The sequence below is a fragment of the Bos mutus genome, chromosome 4 (genome assembly GCF_027580195.1).
Source record: "Bos mutus isolate GX-2022 chromosome 4, NWIPB_WYAK_1.1, whole genome shotgun sequence".
NCBI classification, from domain to species: domain Eukaryota; kingdom Metazoa; phylum Chordata; class Mammalia; order Artiodactyla; family Bovidae; genus Bos; species Bos mutus.
Window position 1 is genome coordinate 631144 of NC_091620.1, and position 19429 is coordinate 650572.

Here is a 19429-nt window from a genome sequence, read left to right on the forward strand (position 1 = left end):
TGGCCCCCGCGTGGACCGAGTGCGGGGCTGCGGGCGCGGCGAGGGCGTGGGGGCGGGCGCGCGATCGGAGCGCCCCCCGCCCCTGCCCCGGCCCGGGCCGCCGCCCTCCGTCGGACTCAGGGCCAGTCCCTCAGCGTGGCCTGCAGCCTGCCCCCCGACGCCCCCTCCCGGGTCCCCCGGGCGGACCGCGCGGCGGGCGCCCCCTCGGGCGGCGAGACGCGGACGGTAGGGGGCGCGCTCCTCCGCGGTCCCGCGACTCTGGACCGCTCATCTCGGTGTGTCGTGGCGGGGAGGGTGGGGGGGTCCTTTTCGTCCTCGGGAGACCCGGTTGACCCTCGCCCCCGGCGGTCCCCCTTGTCCCTGGCTCCTCCTCACTCCCCCTCCTTCGCGGACTCCCTGGGTCCCTCACCGTGGCCTCCGTGGGCGATTTCCTCCAGTGCCCACACTGTACCAAGTACTCACCGTTCCTCTCGCCCTGCTCCCTCCATCTTTCCCATCCTTTTCGTCCTTTCCCTCCCTCCCGCAGTCTCCTTTCCCGCCCTCCTTTCTATCCCAATTCCTATTTGATGGCTCCTGTTTCTCCCTCCCTATCCCATCCGCCTTTTTCTATTTTCCCCCTCATTTCTCGCCTACATCGATCTCTCTTGTCTGTCTGTCTGTCCGGGTTTCCCTCCCTCGCTCGCTCTCCCTCTCTTCCGCTATTAATTTTCCTGATTGGCTCCCCGACTCCCGCGCCGCTGATGAGCCCTATTCATTCCCGGGCCTGACACTCTCGACCTGCCCTGGCTGATTGCTGGGGGCTGGCCCCGGGAGCGCTGATGAGCCCCAAGGGTCAGCGGCGCTAATTATCCGCTAATTGCAGATGACTCTGCTCACCTCCCCCCTTCTCAGACACGGGAATGGCGCGCCTTTTACCCTCCCCTCCTTCCTCCTGATTTCCAGAAGTAGACTCGTCAATCTAGAGGCAAAAGTCACGGGGCTCTGCTGCTGGATAGCAGCCTCAGGTCAGGGGGCAAGAAAGACTTTAAGTCAGGAAAGTTACCAGAAGAAAAGTGACCCGAGCCTCAGGAAGGAGAGCAACCCTGGCTAACTAAATGAAGGTCGTCTGCTCACTGTTATTCAGGTGGGGCCAGGGAGAGCCAAGCAAGCTGAAATTCACAGTAGCAGAAGCAGGCGAGTTTAAGAAGATGCAGTCTAAATGGAAGAAAGTTATCTGGTTCCGGTGAGGAGGAAAACTGACACTGGAGTCTCAGCGTTTGGACAGAAGGCAAGGCAGGTGGGAACTCTGGATCTCGGGGAACTTTATTCATATTGGGAGTGTCCTGTTGGCTCATGTCAGGCTGATGTATTCAAGTCAGCACCCTGAAAGACACTGCCACCAAAGAGGGACAGAGAGGGTGGGACTTGCTTTCGTTATGCTTGACTGCCAGTGCATGAGAGGCCGAGGGAGAAGGGTGTGGTTTCCACATGGTCCTGATCTGTCTCAGGCTCTGTCTTGAAACTTCGCAGAGATCCAGTCTGGAGGGACATGTCCATATGGAGGAAGAAGAGGTGCCTTACCTCAAGTCTGCGAACGCCAGTCACTACTAAAGTACAAGGGTAATCCTTGTCCATCCTCCTAAAGGTATTCTGAACCCTGTGTAAAATTAACCAAGTACTGCATGGTACCCATGTGGAAGACCAGACTTCAAAAATGTATTAAAAAGTGAGAGGTCAGTACTTGGGGTGATGACTTTACAGTGTTGGGTAGATAATAGAAGCTTATTGACTTGAAAAATTACCAAGGCAACTTTGGGGCTACAATCACTGAAATTAAAGCTGTATGAGTATTAACACCACCAATCAAATATAGCATGAAGGAAGAGCCTTTTTTTTTTTTTTTAAGTAACTACATTCACCTTTTGCATATGTAAGAAAACCACCAAACACAAAATTCCAAAAGTATATATATATATATATATATATATATATATTGAAATCTCCTCCCTGACTAGCCAACTAGTTCCCCCAGTAAAGGGCCACTTTAATAAGTCTGTCACTTTTTGATGGGATGAAATGGATCAAGTGTTGTCAAGGATTCAAGGTTAAAGACCCTCTAATCTTGAAGAGGTTGATCATCTGGTTCGAGCCAAGAATGCACTGCCCAGAACTACACTCTGTAAAGTGGAATTCTCTGCTCAAGCTGTCACAGAGCGTAAAGGCTTAAAGCTTGTTGCCAACAAGTCCCAGTGGGCCACCAACTCTGAAATAAGGCGTGTGAGACTTCCGGGGCTTTGTATGGCTCTGGTGTGGTGTGTGTTTGTGAGATACTGTATTTGGTAATCCATTTATATCCTCAATCTGTTCCCTTGCCATGCTGGGGTCATGAAGTGTGACTTCTGCACAGTCCTTGACATTCAGTAGCTGAATTAGAATAAAACCCTCACATACATAGTGGCAACTGAAGCAGCCCATTTCCTTTTCCTGCCCTTTCATGGACCGTGGAACTGAGGCTGCATGGTAAATGGAAAAGAGCACTGGTTGGATTAAAAAAAAAAAAAAAACCCTAAAATTAAGTTTCTGTTCTGACTCCTCTCTGGGCCATGTGATCTTGGCCCCCTTTTGACTTAACTTCTTCACCCATGAGCGAGAGCAATTAATATCTACTCTGAGTTTCTCAGGTGGCACAGTGGTAAAGAACCCGCCTGCAATGCAAGAGATGCAGGAGAGGCGTATTCAGTCCCTGGGTGGGGAAGATCCCCTAAAGGAGGAAATGGCAACCCACCCCAGTATTCTTGCCAGGATAATCCCATGGACAGAGGAACCTGGTGAGCTACAGTCCAAAGAGTTGAAAGAGTCAGACACAACTGAGCAACTGAGCATACACTCTGTCTTGTCAGAAAGCTCCTGCAACAATCACGTGAATATAAGGAAATACCCTTCAAAATGAGTTCTTCCTTCACTAACTGGACAAAGGAAAGCAGAGTGGTCGATTATGGACGTTCTTCCTATCAGTGGCTCTCCAAACACAGCTTCTAACTCTCCCATCAGTACCAAGGACAGAAGCTGTCACTCTCAAACCTGAAAGGAGCCGCCCCATTTCTCTACTGAGAAGAAAACTCTCTGGTTCTCCTATTGAATCCCTGGACAGGCCCGTATAAGTAAGCACCTCCTCTCAATGTCTAAAATGGAATGCTAAAAATGCTTCTTTGGCTGCCCACGTGCTGACTTGTCCCATCTAACTATTCACCAATTGGGGAAATTCTGTACGGAAGAATTTTATTTTGAATCTACCCTCTCTGCGTGTGCCTGTGTCGACCTCCTCATCTGGCCACCCGTTCACGGACTGGGAGCCAGCACTCAGAAAAAACAAACAAACAAACGAAGTACTCTTAAGTTAAATCCAAATACACCTTCGCCTCCCTCATTGGCGGGCGAGTGTCCACTGACGGTGGGGAGCTTCGGGCTCTGTCCGCGGATACCCTCTGGTGGCAGCAGCGCGCAACTGCGTCACCGCGAAAGAGGCGCGGAGTGCTGCAGCGCCCTAGCGTTAGTCCGGGAGACACGCGGAGAGCAAAGGAACCGCACCAGGTGAGCCGTCCAAGGGCCAGCGCGCTGGGCGCTGCAGGTGCCTTCACTGTGAGTGCACCGATTGGGGCGGGAGGGGCGGGTGACTGTTGTACGCAAGGGTCTTAAAGCCTAGCAAACACACGTGTAGTTTCATGTATGTTGGCTGTATCCAGGTACTTGAACTCTGCATATCGTGGGGTTAAATGTGTGCCGATTGTGTGCCGCGCACGTGATACACGCGGGTAGGTTGGTGGTGGGGAGGTCCGCGCTCCAGTGCAGGGCGGAGTCCTCACGGAGGCGTGAAATTGGTTTGGAGCAAACACATTACGGAAAGCAATTACCGGGGAGAGGTTCTGGGCCCGCGGGACCCGCAGCCAGGAGGCTGAGGAGGAAGCTCCCTGGCTTGCAAGAAGTGTCTGGATGTCTAACCCCAGAAAGGACCTTCCCAACACTGCCCTGCTAAAGGGAGAACGTGCGAAGCTGGCCAGCAGCCTCCTGTATTGACCACTCCACATCGCCTTTCTTCCCTTATGCCCTACATTCTTAAAAGGCCTCCTGCATGAACCAGTGCTCTCCAGATATGGCCAGAAATCCTCCCCCTTTCTTACCACTTTTGGGGAGGCACTCCAATTTCTGTGCAGTCTTCCCAGGACCCCCTGCTGCTCCTGCTCTCCTTCCTCCTTCAGGCCTTCAAATCCTGCTCCCACAAGTCTTTTGCATTCACTACATTGCCCTTTGTATCTGAACTCGGTATTCACACACTTGTTTCTCAGACTAGATGGAAAATTCTCAGACTAGGGTGGGAGCAGGTCTCATTCACAGCCCTGTATCTAGTGCCTAAAACCTGGGACTCAGGAAGCACAAAATGAATGACGTGGATGCAAATGAACTAGAATTTCCATCAAAATGCATATACAGGACTTTCTCAGAAAAGTCATCCCCATGAGAGTCAAGATTCTCTTGGGACAGAGCTTTAAATATTTTTCACATGCAAACACATGCATTCCCCCCTATTTATATCCTTAGGCCTGTCCTCATCCTTGGATTCCAAATTCATAGATTTAAATGACCATGTCACACAGCTTCTTTGCTATCTGTAAGAGGCAGTTCAAACTCAACATCTCCCAAACAGACTTTCTGACTCCCCTGCCATCTGCCCCTTTCTTATCTTTCCCACCTTAGCAAATTAGTCCCACCCTCCATCCAGTGTTGCTCTGCAAAAAAAAAAAAGGGTGGAGGAGTCATCCTGGACTGATTTCCTTAAGCCTTCCATTTCTACTCCATCACCAAGTTCCATGGAGTCTCCAGAAAGGATCCCAAGTCTCACCCACTGCTTTTCCATCTCTGCCAGGGCTCCTGAAGTAGCCTCTGAACTGGTCTCTCACGCTTCCTCCCCACCTCTTCCCTCGCCCAAGCCACTCAGTAGCCAGAGCCATCTTTCAAAATACACATCAGTTCATGTCACTTCCCTCTCTCCCTCACTCCACTCATGTGGCTGGCTCCTCCTTGTCACTCAGGCCTCAGATTAAATGTCACCTACTCAAAGAGGAGGTGTCCATGTCACCTGCGCTCAGCGGCTGATCCGCTCTTGGACAATCACCAATGAAACCCTCTGCGGAGGTCTTATCACTCTGAAACTTTCCCGTCTGTTTGCTCAGTCTCTGTCACCATTGGAGTGAACTTTCTAGTGGGGACGGGAGAGCCAGGCCTTTGTGTGGCCGGTGTCCTGCCCACCGGAGGCCCTCAAACCCCTGCTGAACCAATGAATGGAATAAGGGGCATTCTGCCCAGGTCCCACGCTGGGATAAGACGGGGCTCCCCAGGACGGGGGCGGGGGAGGCCCCAAGCCGTGAGCGAAATCTGTGCCTGTCCCAAACCGCTTCCTGATTTCTTCGCCTGCGCCCACTTCCCCTGGGAGGGGGCCCTGCGGGGTCTGGCCGGGTCTGGACCGTGTACAGCCTAGGGGTCAGGCCTCAGTCAGCCACTGTCCCGACCGCTTGTGGGCCTGGGTCCCAGGCGCAGCCCTTCCCGTCCGGCTGTTCCCGCGCCCTACAGCTGGAAGCCCACGCGGGCCGGTCAGCCCAAGGGCCGTGAGGCCGGGTGGGAATCAGGGCCCGCTCACCTCGGCGATCTCGAGATCGTCTAGAACTTCGCGCCGTCGGTCCATCTCAGGCCACGCCCCCTCCGTCTCCCACCCTCTAGGCCCCTCACCTTGCTGCCTCGCTCCTAGCGACTGGTGGGGAAAATTGCGAACTCCGGCGCGTGCGCATCCTGGGCCGCTAAGAAATCTGTCCGGCGACCCTTGACGTCACGGGTCACCGTGCACTGGATTGGCTGCCCCGTGGCTCCGAGCAACGCCACCTCCCTCCTGTGGTCGCAGACGGGCTCCTGGTTGTTGGGGCTGCCTGTTCTTAAAATCCCGGGACTCCAAAGACCCTCAGGGACCCTCTCCTTCTCTCTTGTTTGACAAATGCAGAAGCTTGCGTCCAGAGCAGGAAGAGACGTCTGTTCCGCAAGTTAATGGCAAAGCTGGGACTAGAACCCAGGGGTGTTACGTCTCAGCTCTGCTCCCGAACCCAGGTGTACATCCGACCTATGGGACAGGCAGCAGGCAGAGTTTCAGCTTTTCTAAACCTGCGTCTTTCACTCTCACCTGGTCCAGGGCTACGCCAAGCTGGCTGCCCTGTGCATCCACCTCTGGTTGTCTTCCTGCCCTCACTTCGCTGCCCAAGCCTGGGGCTGCCTGTACCGCCCTGCCCCACAGTCCGCCCGGCCTCATTCCACAGCCTCATTCTCTTTACCCAAGCCTCTTTGCTCCCCCGTCCTCCCGCTGGCTCTCTTTCAGGCCTTTTCTGCACTATCTCACCTGATGGCTATTCCCCCTCATCGTGGCCAGAGGGTCAGGTCGGCCTGGGATCCCTCAGTAGCTTGTGGAGGCCAAAGGAGGCAGGTGATAGAGCTGGCACCATGGGGCAGATCCAAGGGACCCCATAAATCTGCCCATCTCGAGTCCCCGTGAACCAGCCAGCTTAGAGGAGGGGCTATTGGAGACAGCATCCAATAACACAGGCCTGCATATTTTTAATGTGAGCACAGGGTTTGGACAGTCTGGAGGGGGCCTCAGGAGACACTCCCTCCCCCGGGAGAGTATATATCATTTGCCATGAGTCCTAGCTCTCTCTCCATCAGATGTCACTTGGCCACCTGGTCCGTCTGCCTCTCCTGGGGGGAATGACAGCACTCCTCCCTGTGGAGTTGGGCCTCCTGCTGAGAGGGCCACCTCGGCCTGAATCCGTTCAACTCAATCCCAAGTCCCAGGCGCTGTGAGCAGTGGGTTGGCATCCCCTAGGGTCTGGGGCATCTGCTTTCAGACTCCCTCAAAAGGCAATGGACATCTGGAAGGAGAGGGGTGGATTCAGAAAGGTCTGGTGGTCTGGGGAGTTCTGTCTAGGGCCCTGCCCCCACGTTTATCTTGCCTCGGACCCATTTCCACCCCCTCTGGCCCCCAGCGACTGGGGCGGTCTGCAGAGCCTTGGGCTCACCTAGTAGAGCACATCCTCGAAATCCAGCTGCAGGTAGCGGAGCAGGCGGGGCGGCAGGGGCAGGCGAGGCAGGGCGTGGGGCAGGCAGGCCGCCAGGTGGGCACGGAGCGCACAGCGGCTCAGATGCTGCAGCGATCTGGGCTGTCTCACCAGGGCGAAGAGGGAGGAGTAGAAACGATGGTGCGTCTGGGGGCAGAACGAGGGGCTCAGAGGGAGCCCTGGGCAGGGGGCACCTGCTTCTAAAGTGGGGGGCGGGGTGGGAGTCTCCAGGAGCCTCTTAGAAGTCAGGAGCATTTCAGGTATTCACTCTGAGTTTTCGTTTCCTTAGTAACTTCTGTGGGGGCCGAATGGGGGAACCCACAGGGCTTCCCTTTAGGAGCTGGAAGTCTCTTGGGGCAGGCTGGGTGACTGTGTGTTCAGGGTCCGAGAATCTGACCTGTAGAGTTTCAGGAGGCACCAGGCCCACGGCGTCCTCAGGAAGCTTCACGACACTGTAGGTGTTCATCAGGACCTCAATGGTCCGCGGGGACGTGCACCAGCGCTCCAGCACCTGCAGGGGGCAGAGCTGCGTCAGTGCTCCAGGGGTTACCACACGCGGCTGGTCCCTGGCGGAACAGGCCTGGTGACGAGACAGCCAAGGAACAGCTATTGTGGGTTGAACTATGTCCCCCAAGAGATATGCTGACGTCCTGATCCCAGTACCTAGAAATGTGACCTACATAGAAATAGGGTCTTTGCAGATGTAATCAAGGTAAAAATGAGGTCATTAGGGTGGGTCCTAATCCAATATGACTGCTGTCTTCATAAGGGAAAATGGACACACAAGGAGAATGTCATGTGATGATGGAGGCAGAGACTGGAGTGATGTGTCCACAAGCCAAGGCACGCCAAGGATTGTGGACAGCCACCCGACATTAGGAGACAGGCCTGGCATAGATTCTCCTTCTGAGTTTCTGGAAGGAGCCAACCCTACCTACACTTGGGCTTTTCGAATGTCCAGCCTCCAGAACTGAAAGGGAATACATCTCTATTGCTTTAAGCCTCCCAGTTTGCAGTACATTGTTATGGCCATGACAGGAAACCAACACAACAGCTAGCTTTTCTACTCTGCGTAATTTATGCCAGATATTTTCTTAGCACTTCACGTGTGTTGACAATTCTCAGCCCTGCCGGTATGGACTATTGTTGTCCCCATTTTACAGACAAGGGAAGCTTAGGCACAGAGAAGTAACTTGCCCAAATTGTGGTTGCAGCCATCCAAGCCCGGCGGTGTACTCTCTGCCCTTAACTACTACCTTCTCCTGCTCTCCTATCTGCCTCTACAAGGCTCTGTGCTGCATCTTCCTGGGTGGGAAAGCAGTCCCTAACCTGAGGCTGGAGCTCCTGAGCAGACAGAAAGGTCAATCACGTATAAGGCAGAACCCGCTGGTGCCAGGGGAGGGATGGAGACAGGGCAGGAGTGCTGGGTGGTCCACGAGGGATTCACAGAGAGGGAAGCTTGGGCTGTAAAGGCGAGGAGAGCATTTAAGAAGAAGGAAAGAGGCCAGCAGACACCTGATGTGGGAGTGCGCCTAGGATCAAGCTGCAGCCGGGTTCATCTTTCATTCTTCCTTTAACAAACATTTACTGAGGGTCACTCTGGGCCAGCACTGGGGGACCCAGCCGTGAGGAGGAGACACAGGTCCTTGTCAGCTGGGAGCTTCTCTTTCTGAAGGAAAACTTGGGATTTCCCAGTGTTTAAGAATCCACCTTGCAATGCAGGGGACGCGGGTTTGCTCCCTGGTCAGGGAAGTAAGATCCCACATACTACTGCAGGGTAACTAAGCCCACGTGCTCCAAGAACACATGTGCCTCAACGAGAGAGCCCATGCACTGCAGTGACTGAGCCAGCATGCCACAACCAGAGAATGCATGCTCCATGACAGAAGACCCCACGTGCTGCAATAGAGCTCTCGCGTGCCACAAGACCCGACACAGTCAAATAAACAAATATTGAAACAAAAAAGAAGGAGCACACAACACATTAATAGCCACTTACGTATATGCTGCTACAAAGAAAATAGGCTCAGGGGCTAAGTGCAGTCAGGAGGGCACGGTCCTAGATGGGTGGTCAAGAAAGGCCCGTCTGAGGAGGTGGCCTGTGCTGTGAGGGGCGAGCCATGCTGGGCAGCAGCTTGTGCTGGGCCACCATCCTCACGGTCAGAAAGTCAGCCGTGCACAGCTCAGACATACCCAGGAACCATCATCTGCTCCAAGCCTGCACCTGATGCATGTAAGCCGAATCGTGCTTCAGCCACTCTGTCTCTTGCTGTTTCTCAGGCAGTGGCCCTGGACCTTTCATAACACCTGAGAACAGCTGAGAGCAGTCGCTCGGGCAGCGTTCCTGAATGTAAGCTGCGCACACTTGCATGTAACACTAGGGTCTCTAATACCCCTGCCTGCAAGGAAAGGAGACCTTTCTGCCTGGCAGGCTGGGAGTGCTGCACGTGCTGGATATTGCTGGGCAGTGGGAGCAGGTGGAAGGCCTTGTCCAGGGAGAAAGCATCTCACACACCAGAGTCTCTCTGCTTCTGTCCCTGCATCTGGGCAGTGCTTACCGGAACCGCCCCAGTTCGTCTGCCTGGAGCAGGCCTCTTGGTCTCGCTCCTTCTCAGAGCTTCGGGCTGGTTATGTATAACTTTCCTGTTCTTACCTGCTGCTACTGCCTGCCGCTTATGCCAGTCTCTCTGCCCTTCCCAGGCCACTCTGGGAGTTCTGCCTCTGCCCTCCGCCCGGAATACCTGTATCTTCCTCCTCCATCTCTCCAAGCCCTGCCCATCCCAGGTCCCACCCCCTCCAGGAAGCCTCCTGCGGCTATTCTAACCTGCAGCACTCCATCCCTTGTCTAAAAATCCCCTACATTGGGATCATGCCCAACAGCTTCCCAAGTGCTTTCATCTACATTATTTAACTTTAGAACAACACTGGCTAACTGGCGAGGAGCAGTATCTCGAGGTTAGGCCTTGTCCAAAGGGCTTGATATATGTGACTCATTTGTTCTCACACTAACCCGTGAAGCAGGCATACTGTTATATCCCTATTATAAAGAGGAAAACGGAGAACTGGAGAGATTGAAGCAACTTGCTGATGGTCACACAGGTAGTGTCCTTGGCTCCAGAGCCTGTGTTCTCAGTTGCCATCTACCTCACGGGGTTGTTGGGAGGACTGAAGAAATCCATGCGTCTAAGGTAACACACCTTAGAACAGGTCTGGAGCGTGGTCAGGGCTGTGTTTGTTTCTATTGTTCCCACTAAGTTTAAGTCAAGACTGTATCACACGCAAGGAACAGGGGTTCAAAGAATCCCAGGACTTGCCTAGAGTCACATGAACAAGCATCACAGCCAGTCCCTGGCTCCAGTCTGAGCACCCAGACCAGCATGGTGGCTTCTGCAGCACTGGCTGGGGGCTGACAGTGGTCACCGGTGGGCCGGGGAGAAGCTCTGCGCTGGAGGACAGGCAGCCCAGCCAATCCCAGAGCAGCTACAGGTTGTGGGAGATGAATGCCAACTGTTTGATCACCTGGGATACTGTGCAGCCCAGATGAAGGGACGCAGGGGGCACTTTGCTGTGTTGGCCTGTCCCCAGGGCAGTGAGGACAGAACAGGGCTGCAGGGGCGGGCAGTGGTGTCCCAGAATATCCGTTCGCTGCTCTGCCTTCTCTTCCCACCCCCTCCCCAAAGGGAAATCATTAGCTGTCAGAGCCACTGTCAGATTACCGGGAATTGCTCCTCTCCTAATTATCTGGTGTTAATAGGAGATTAATTAGTGTTAATTGTTGATTTTCTTGTATTTTCCCAAAGGGGAGACCAATCTGCCGAACTCTCGGGCTGTTTAATTATTTGGCCTTGCTTAGGAATCTACACAGATGCTTCTAGGTTTATGAGTGAAGGGGAGAGGTGGGGATAGCAGGGAGCGTCCAGGACTGGGCGGGGCTGGATGGTTCAAGCCCAGAGGCGGGTGAGGGACCTGCACGCAGCCTGCTGCCCTACACCCATCCTGACCCAGCCCCTATGAGAACCAGGGTCCCCACCCTGGGGTCCATCATCCTCCGAGATATTATATAGCCCTTTCCAGACACAGCACAGCATGGACAGGGTCCCCTGCCAGGGCATCGGTAGCACATGTCTTCCGCCTGAACCCGTCTCGGGGATATTAATGTTAAATATAAGGCAGAGATTGGAAATTGACAGTGAGTGTGTTTTCTTTGGTGCCAGCATAACAGCTGCTGGTGCCCCTGGTGCATGTTCTGCTAAGCTCTCACGTCCATCTGCAGATGGTCAGGAGGCCTTGAAGCTCAAGACCAGGCTTATCACTCTGCCCCGGGCCAGTGTTTCCTGTGACTGGAGTTTCTCTCTGAACGGGTCCCACTGTCAGGGGGAGCTTCCTAAACGCTTCATTTATCCGCTCTCTCCTCTGAGGAAGAAACTAGCCCTTTTGGCCCCCATCAGACCTGATTCCTCCTGTCTTTTCAGATCCTTTAGAGACCGGCCCCTCCGCCCTCGGTTCACATTCATCACCCACGCACGTATACACACACGCACATGCAAACACGTGGATATGCACAGCACGCAGTGGATATACATGTGCGCAGGCGCACAAGCAAACATTCCCCACCTGCTGGTGTGCGGTTTGCGCCCTGCTGGGCTGGGCTTTGTCGACGAAAGAAACGAAGTACTGACTCCCCCGCCCCCCGGTCTGGAGCTACCTACATCCAGAGCAACCTGGCGCCGATCGGGTCTCCCCACACCCCTACCCCGCTCTCGCGGCCCTCCTTCCGGCCCCACCCGGTACCTTGGGGAGAGCCCCTGGCCACACGCGGACGGCACCGTGATTGAGCAGCGCGCGCACCGTGCGCTCTGGGCTCTGGGCCAGGGCCGCGGCGGGGCCCTGCAGAGCGCAGTGCAGGGCCGTGTGTCCCCCGTAGTCCATGGCGTTGGCGCCGACGCCGCGGGCCAGGAGCAGCTCCACGACGTCCGCGTGGCCGCGGCGACAGGCCAAGTGCAGGGGCCGTTGCCTGTCCTTGTCGGCGGCGTCGGCGTCGGCCCCGGCGGAAAGGAGCAGGCGGCACAGCTGGAGACAGCGGGCCGTGGTGGCCTCGGCGTCGGCGGGGGACATGCAGCGGGCGTCACAGGCGGCCAGCAGCGGGGTCCAGCCTTCGGCATCGCGGGCATCCGGGCAGGCCCCGCGTCTCAGGAGGAGGTCCGCCAGCTCCACGTGGCCCAGCCGGGCGGCTACATGCAGAGGGGTCTCCTCCTCCTCCTCCGACCGACCATCCACTTTCGCCCCAAATCTCAGGAGCAGATCGGCGCACCTAGTAAGGGCAAGACAGCCGTGGGGGAGGAAGAGAGACGTGCAGACCTTCGCCCCTGCATGATTGCTGGTGTGAGCAAAGCAAACCCCGGACACCCTTGGGCGGCCCTGATGCTGTCTGCCAGTCCCCTTCCAGCCTGCCTCGCACTAAGATCCTGGCAACATTCTGCAGCATCTCCAGTGCCCTCTCTCAAGCCCCGTGCTCTCGGCAGGAGAAGTGCCCTAAACCCTGGATGGGAGCAAAGGCGCCAGCAGCCCTTGCTCAGTTAGAACAGGCGCCTTCTGTGGGCACCACATGCCCTGACTTGGTTCATTCCCAGGGCGGGTTCAGATGAGGACACCGAGGCCGTGAGGGTGGAGGGTCTTGGCGGGTTCACACAGCCAGTGAGGGAAGAGTTAGCATTCCGGTCCAGGGGCACCAGGATGGTTGGAGGGCTCTGCATGCTGGAACTGGAGTGGGGAGGGACCTGAAAGTGGGCACACATGGAAATTGGGGTGGTGGGAGAAAGACCAACAAAACCAAAATTGGCCAGCCAGATTTGCAGCAAAACAGTCCTCTTAGAAGACTGTGTATTACTATTACTGCAAGGACCTATGCCCCAGAATTCAAGGCTAAGGGAACTCAGTCTCTTTGAGCTCCAGCAGAGCTGTAGAAAGGGGATAATTGCTAATACCTAGACTCAAGAGGTTGTTGTTAGTACCGTATGAGACAATGCCTGAAAAACTATCAGCTATGGGAAATAGATGGGGAAACAGTGGAAACAGTGTCAGACTTTATTTTTCTGGGCTCCAAAATCACTACAGATGGTGACTGCAGCCATGAAATTAAAAGACGCTTACTCCTTGGAAGGAAAGTTATGACCAACCTAGATAGCATATTCAAAAGCATAGACATTACTTTGCCAACAAAGGTTCGTCTAGTCAAGGCTATGGTTTTTCCTGTGGTCATGTATGGATGTGAGAGTTGGACTGTGAAGAAGGCTGAGCACCGAAGAATTGATGCTTTTGAACTGTGGTGTTGGAGAAGACCCTTGAGAGTCCCTTGGACTGCAAGGAGATCCAACCAGTCCATTCTGAAGGAAATCAGCCCTGGGATTTCTTTGGAAGGAATGATGCTAAAGCTGAAACTCCAGTACTTTGGCCACCTCATGCGAAGAGTTGACTCACTGGAAAAGACTCTGATGCTGGGAGGGATTGGGGGCAGGAGGAGAAGGGGATGACAGAGGATGAGATGGCTGGATGGCATCACTGACTCGATGGACGTGGGTCTGAGTGAACTCCGGGAGCTGGTGATGGACAGGGAGGCCTGGCGTGCTGCGATTCATGGGGTTGCAAAGAGTCGGACACGACTGAGCGACTGATCTGATCTGATCTGAAGAGTTCAAAACAGCGATGGGCAGTGGAAGTGGGTGGTATAGGTGGTGCTGGATCATGGGGCTTATTGTATTATCCTTATTGTATTATCCTGTCCACCTTTCTACAGGTTTGAAATTCTCCATAATGATTAAAAAATATTTATTGATTGATTGATTTGTTGGCTGAGCTGGATCTTAGTTGCTGCATGCAGGATCTTAAAGTTGCACTATGCAAACTTAGTTACAGCACGTGGATTCCCTGACCAGGGATCAAACCCAGGCCCTCCACATTGGGAGCACAGAGTCTTAGCCACTGGATCACCAGGGAAGTCCCTCCATAATAATTTTAAAAATATGTGTACTTAATCAAGGGGCTCGGAGAAGGCAATGGCACCCTACTCCAGTACTTTTGCCTGGAAAATCCCATGGACGGAGGAGCCTGGTGGGCTACAGTCCATGGGGTCTCGAAGAGCTGGACACATCTGAGCGACTTCACTTTCACTTTTCACTTTCATGCATTGGAGAAGGAAATGACAACCCACTCCAGTGTTCTTGCCTGGAGAATCCCAGGGACCGGGGAGCCTGCTGGGCTGCCGTCTATGGGGTCGCACAGAGTCGGACACGACTGAAGCGACTTAGCAGCAGCAGCAGCAATCAAGGGGCTTCCCTGGTGGTTCAGATGGTAAATAATCTGCCTGCAATGTAGGGGACCAGGGTTTGATCCCTGGGTCAGGAAGATCTGCTGGAGAAGGGAATGGCTACCCACTCCAGCATTCTTGCCTGGAGAATTCCATGGACAGAGGAGCCTGGTGGGCTACAGTCCATGGGATTGCAAAGGTCAAACACGACTGAGCGACTAACACTTTCCCTTTGTTTTTTTTTTTAAAAAAGGAATGATTATCACCAAGTGTGATCTCGGGGAGCCGGGCTGGAACACAGGGACTTCACTAAAAATGTGGGGCTTCACAGAATGGCATTGTCCGATTCTGTGGCCACCAGCCACATGTGGCCACCAAGCACTTATTGGATGGCTAGTCCTGACTAAGATGTGCTGTAAGTGCAAAGTACACACCAATTTTGAAAACTTGGTACAAAAAAAGAACGTAAAATATCTCATATGTTCTTTTTATATTGGTTCCGTGTTGAAATGAGAACATTGTGAATACATTGTATTAATTAAAATATATTATTAAAATTAATTTCACTTGATTCACAGATATTTATATGCTCATGTTCATGGCAACATTATTCACAATAGCCAAAACATGGAAGCAACCTACATGTTGCTTCCTACATGTTGCAACCTTTCTATATCATGCAACCTGCATGATGACTACAAGCAGTCATCAATAGATGACTGGATAAATAAAATGTGACATATTCAAGGGAATATTATTCAAGCCTTTAAAAGGCAAGAAAATTCTGTTACCTGCTACAACCTGGATGAATCTGAGGACATTATGCTAAATGAAATAAGCCAGTCACAACAGGACAGATACTGTATTATTCCACTCATTAGAGGTGTGAGACCATTCCAATTCATAGAGTCCAAAAGCAGAGGGTAGTTGCAAGGGGCTCAGGGGAGGGGTAGGGAGTTATTGTTCAAAGGATACAGAATTTCAGTCTTGCAAGATTTAAAAGGTTCAGTGGTTAGATGGTCCTGCCCGTTGCACAACTGTGTGAAGGTACTTAGTGCTACTGAAATGGACACTGAGTAACAGTTAAGATGGGAAATTTTATGTTACATGTAATTTACCACTATTTAAAAATGAATTTCACCTGTTTCTTTTTCATATCAATTAAAAGACACTTGCTTCTTGAAAGCAAAGCTATGATAAACCTAGACAGCGTATTAAAAAGCAGAGACATCACTTTACCGACAAAGGTCCATATAGTCAGAGCTATAGTTTTTCCAGTAGTCATGTATGGATGTGAGAGTTGGACCATAAAGGAGGCTGAGCTCTGAAGAATTGATTCGTTTGAACTGTGGTGCTGTTCAGAGTCCCTTGGACTGCAGGAAGATCAAACCAGTCAACTCTAAAGGAAATCAACCCTGAATATTTACTGGAAGGACTGATGCTGAAGCTGAAGCTCCAATACCTTGGCCACCTGATGCGAAGAGCTGACTCATTGGAAAAGACCCTGATGCTGGGAAAGATTGAAGGCAGGAGAAGGGGACGATAGAGGATGAGATGGTTGGATGGCATCACCGACTCAATGGCCATGAGTCTGAGCAAGATCTGGGAGATAGTGAAAGACAGGGAAGCCTGGCATGCTGCAGTCCATGCAGTTGCAAAGGCACTACTTAGGGACTGAACAACAACAGAAAATTTTAAATTACATATGTGACCCATGGTATATTTCTACTGGGCCGTGCTATCATAGATACATCTTCAAACATAATATGAGTGAGTCAGTAGAATCCTTTGAAGGCCAATGAAGTTAACAGGAGGGAGAAGGCCCAAAAAGGGAAGCCCGAGGATCAAAAACGGGGCCATTCAGGGACAAGATGTGAAAATTGGCAGGTGTATAGTCAGTAGAGAGAAGACCTCTGTTGTATGTACAGTTAGTACACAGATGTGCCAAGTTTCCCTTTGCTGGGATTCCAGACTCATCAAAAAATTGTGAGAACTTACTCTCTAAGGCCCCCGATACACAGAGCATAACTATTTGGGTCACTGTAAATGAATATCCCCTACAGTTATAATACAGGGTCACATTTGGGTATAGCCATCCGTTTCTTGTGAGTTTGGTTAGTGGGGTTCAGTCCCTGAGCCCACTGATCTGAGGGTGCCTGCCAACATGGAAACGCCGGACCTGCCAAGTTGCAAACCAGACCCTGCCCTCAAGGACAACCGCAGGCTCCAGCTGGGGGTCTTCTGTCCTCTACAGCCTGTCTGGACAGTAGAGGGCAGTTCCCCGAGGGCAGGATCGGGCCTTAGTTACAGGGCCGTGTGTTGTGCTTCTTAGCACAGTGCCTGGGATGTAGGGTAAGCTCAGAAAAATGAAAACCGTAACCACCTCCCCATAACAGATCCACAACTTCCCCAATGCAGGCCATGTATCCAGGCCCTGCCACAGCCCTCTGCCTGCACTGGGGAAGCAGAAACCGTTCCAAGCACAGGCCATCCTAAAGTCCACTCCGACCAGCTCACCGGATCTGCCAGGCCCAGACAGGCTCCCTCACCCTCCCTGCGGCTATCTCTGCCTCTCCCTTAAAGAGGGGAGCAGAGTGGTTGGGGTGAGGGGTCACTCACTCGAGGCTGCCAGCCCCCCCGCAGAGATGCAAGGGGCGCCTCCCGTCCTGGTCAGGGATGTTGGGGTCGGCTCCTGCCACCAGCAGCACGTGGACGCAGGCGGCGTGGCCCGCGGCACAGGCTTCATGCAGGGCAGTCCGGCCCCCAGGGGCACTGTCGGGCCTCGCCCGCCGCCTCAGCAGCAGCCGCAGGATTTCCACGTGGCCCCGGCTGGCCGCCACGTGCAGGGGGGTGGTCAGCTCCTCTTCATAGGTCAGCGACCAGAGTCCTAGGGAGAGATGGGGACACAGGACCTCAGAGCCTGGGTGGAGGCAAAGACCTGCCATGCAATGGGGGGTGGGGGTGGGAGGTGGGCAGAGGCTGGGAAGCCAGAGCCCAGGCTCCTTCCCAGGCTTCCCTCCCACCCACCCCCCACTCGGAGCTCCGAGTCCCCCCCCGCCCCCATGACCCTGGCCCATACTCAGAGCGCGGATGTTGAAGCGGAAATCTCTCCATCGCTCTGGGTCGCTGGTATCAAAGATGGAATCCGGAGCCAGGCCGTTGCTGGAGTCGGCCAGGATGCGGGAGACAGAACCCACGTCCCCGGCCAGCACTGCCTGCCAGAAGGCCAGGGCAGGTCCCGAGGCCGTGCGGGTGACAATGGGCCCTGGGCCAGACTCCGGGGACCCTCCGTGGGGCTTCTCCACCAGCCTGGCACAGAGGGTGTGTCTGTCACCAGGGGGCTCGCCCTGCCCCCTGCACTCTTCTGGGGACCAGCTCATGAGGGCAGGGTGTAAGCGTGCAGGGGGTGTTGGGGGAGGGGAGGCGGGAGCCCAAGAGGAGGAAGAGGGGGACGGGCCAGCGTCTCTGGGTCCTCAGCGTCTCTGAGCCTGAGCTGGCCACTCACTGGGCTTCAGCAGGAGCTATTCTGGGCTCCGCATGACTTGTCTCCTGGGCCAAGGTTTAGGCAAGCCTCGGGCTGGAAGGGAAACAGCCCGGGGGCCTGCTCCTTATCCTCAAGCTCTGGGTGCCACCGCTCCCGGATCCCCTGCCCTCAGCCGCGTCTGGGGCCCTCACCCCTCTGGCAGCTGGTCCAGCGAGGCTCCGCCGCTCGGCTCTCCAGCAGCAGGTCGGCCGTGCTGTGTGGGGGGAACAGCTCCTGCAGCCTCGCCAGGTCTCCCGTGTACAGGGCGTTCTGTAGCGCCATGTCCGGGCACAGCAGTGGCGGGCGCCCAGGGCGCTCCTGGGCCGCGTGGGACCAGGCCCCCCAGAACTGGCCGGCCGGGGCCGAGGGGGGGCACCCCAGAAGGCGTCCCCGCTGGGGAGGGGAGCTCCTGCTCCCAGGCATGGCCACTTTCAGGGCGAGAGCAGGGCCCTGGGCTATGCTGCTGGCAGTTGGGGCGGGTGGATTCTGGGCTGAAGCCAGGCTCAGGCCCTGGGGGGTTGGGGGGGTGGGAGGGGCAGGGAGCACACAGAGGCCATGCCATAAATAGCCCATCCATAGGCCATAAATAGCCTGGACATCCCAGCCTTGCCAAGCAAGGAGGCCTCAGGCTGGGGAATTAGGGAGGAGCCTGGAGGAGGTGGTCAGGGCGGAGCTCAGAGCTTCCCCCGCAGAGCTGGACAGGCGGCAGGGCTGAAGGGACCACCCAGACGTGGAGTCCAACCTGCAGTTTCCTGGGTGAAGGGAAAGGGAGCCCCGGGGGCGGCGGGGGGAGGGGGTGGTGGTGCTGTGGCCAAGGTGTGACGTGGTGTTGCAGGGGTCGGGGTGGGGGTCAATCCCAAGCTGCTGTCTCTCAGGCTTTCTCATCTGTCCTGTGCTTCATGGAGCCAGCTTCCAGCAGCCTGGCTCTGACTTTAGAGGTAGGGCAAGAGGGGGCCCTGCCTTCCGAATGTCACCAACTACCCCATACCTTCCTGCTCCCAAACGCAAGCTAGGGGTCTCCAGCAAACAGCAGAGAACACCTCCCCCTCTGTGAGGAATCCCCACCATGGGTGCTCTGCGCTGGGGACAGAGGGCTCAGCCTGCAGGCAGCCCAGCTTGGCGCTGACCCTCATCTCCCTGGGTGACCCCGGGGGTCTCCCATGCCATCACTACCTGGAAATCAAAGAGGAAGTACTCTGTCCATTGGGGGTACCTTAGGATAAAGAGAGCACTTCTCCAGGGGAGATGAAAAGGGGAGAAGGGAGAAAGGAAACTCGAAACCAGCCCCCGGGGGACCTCCTGCCCAGCACAGGACCCTCTCAGGCCGGTCCAGTGGTCTCCTCTCCCTTGGCTCTCAAGACACGGGCCACACGCTTTGACCTTTATTCATATGATCCTTACACAGCTTTTTCGGTGATCACCCTGGGGCTCCCAGAACTCGGTGGCATGGTCATCCCGAGCTCCCTAGGGTCC

At 54.7% G+C, this 19429-nt stretch overlaps 1 protein-coding gene across 5 annotated transcripts in view; it reads right to left on the reverse strand.

Moving 5' to 3' along the window:
• The window catches only part of ASB10 (ankyrin repeat and SOCS box containing 10), a 39802-nt gene extending 21262 nt beyond the window's left edge, over positions 1-18540 (reverse strand). Inside the window, exons 1-7 of one of the 5 annotated variants that reach the window (XM_070368903.1) lie at positions 18109-18540; positions 17513-17742; positions 17053-17320; positions 11922-12441; positions 7528-7641; positions 7092-7277; positions 3632-6142 (exon numbers count right to left, since the gene is read on the reverse strand). In XM_070368903.1, the coding sequence (XP_070225004.1) occupies positions 7092-7277; positions 7528-7641; positions 11922-12441; positions 17053-17320; positions 17513-17742; positions 18109-18533 (1743 nt within the window). In that variant the 5' untranslated portion in view covers positions 18534-18540 and the 3' untranslated portion in view covers positions 3632-6142. Of the gene's footprint in view, positions 1-3631; positions 6143-6605; positions 6945-7091; positions 7278-7527; positions 7642-11921; positions 12442-17052; positions 17321-17512; positions 18011-18108 lie in introns of those variants that run through there. The other 4 variants (XM_070368902.1, XM_070368905.1, XM_070368904.1 and 1 more) reach the window with 4 other exon arrangements.
• Between the last annotated feature and the right edge of the window lie 889 nt (positions 18541-19429).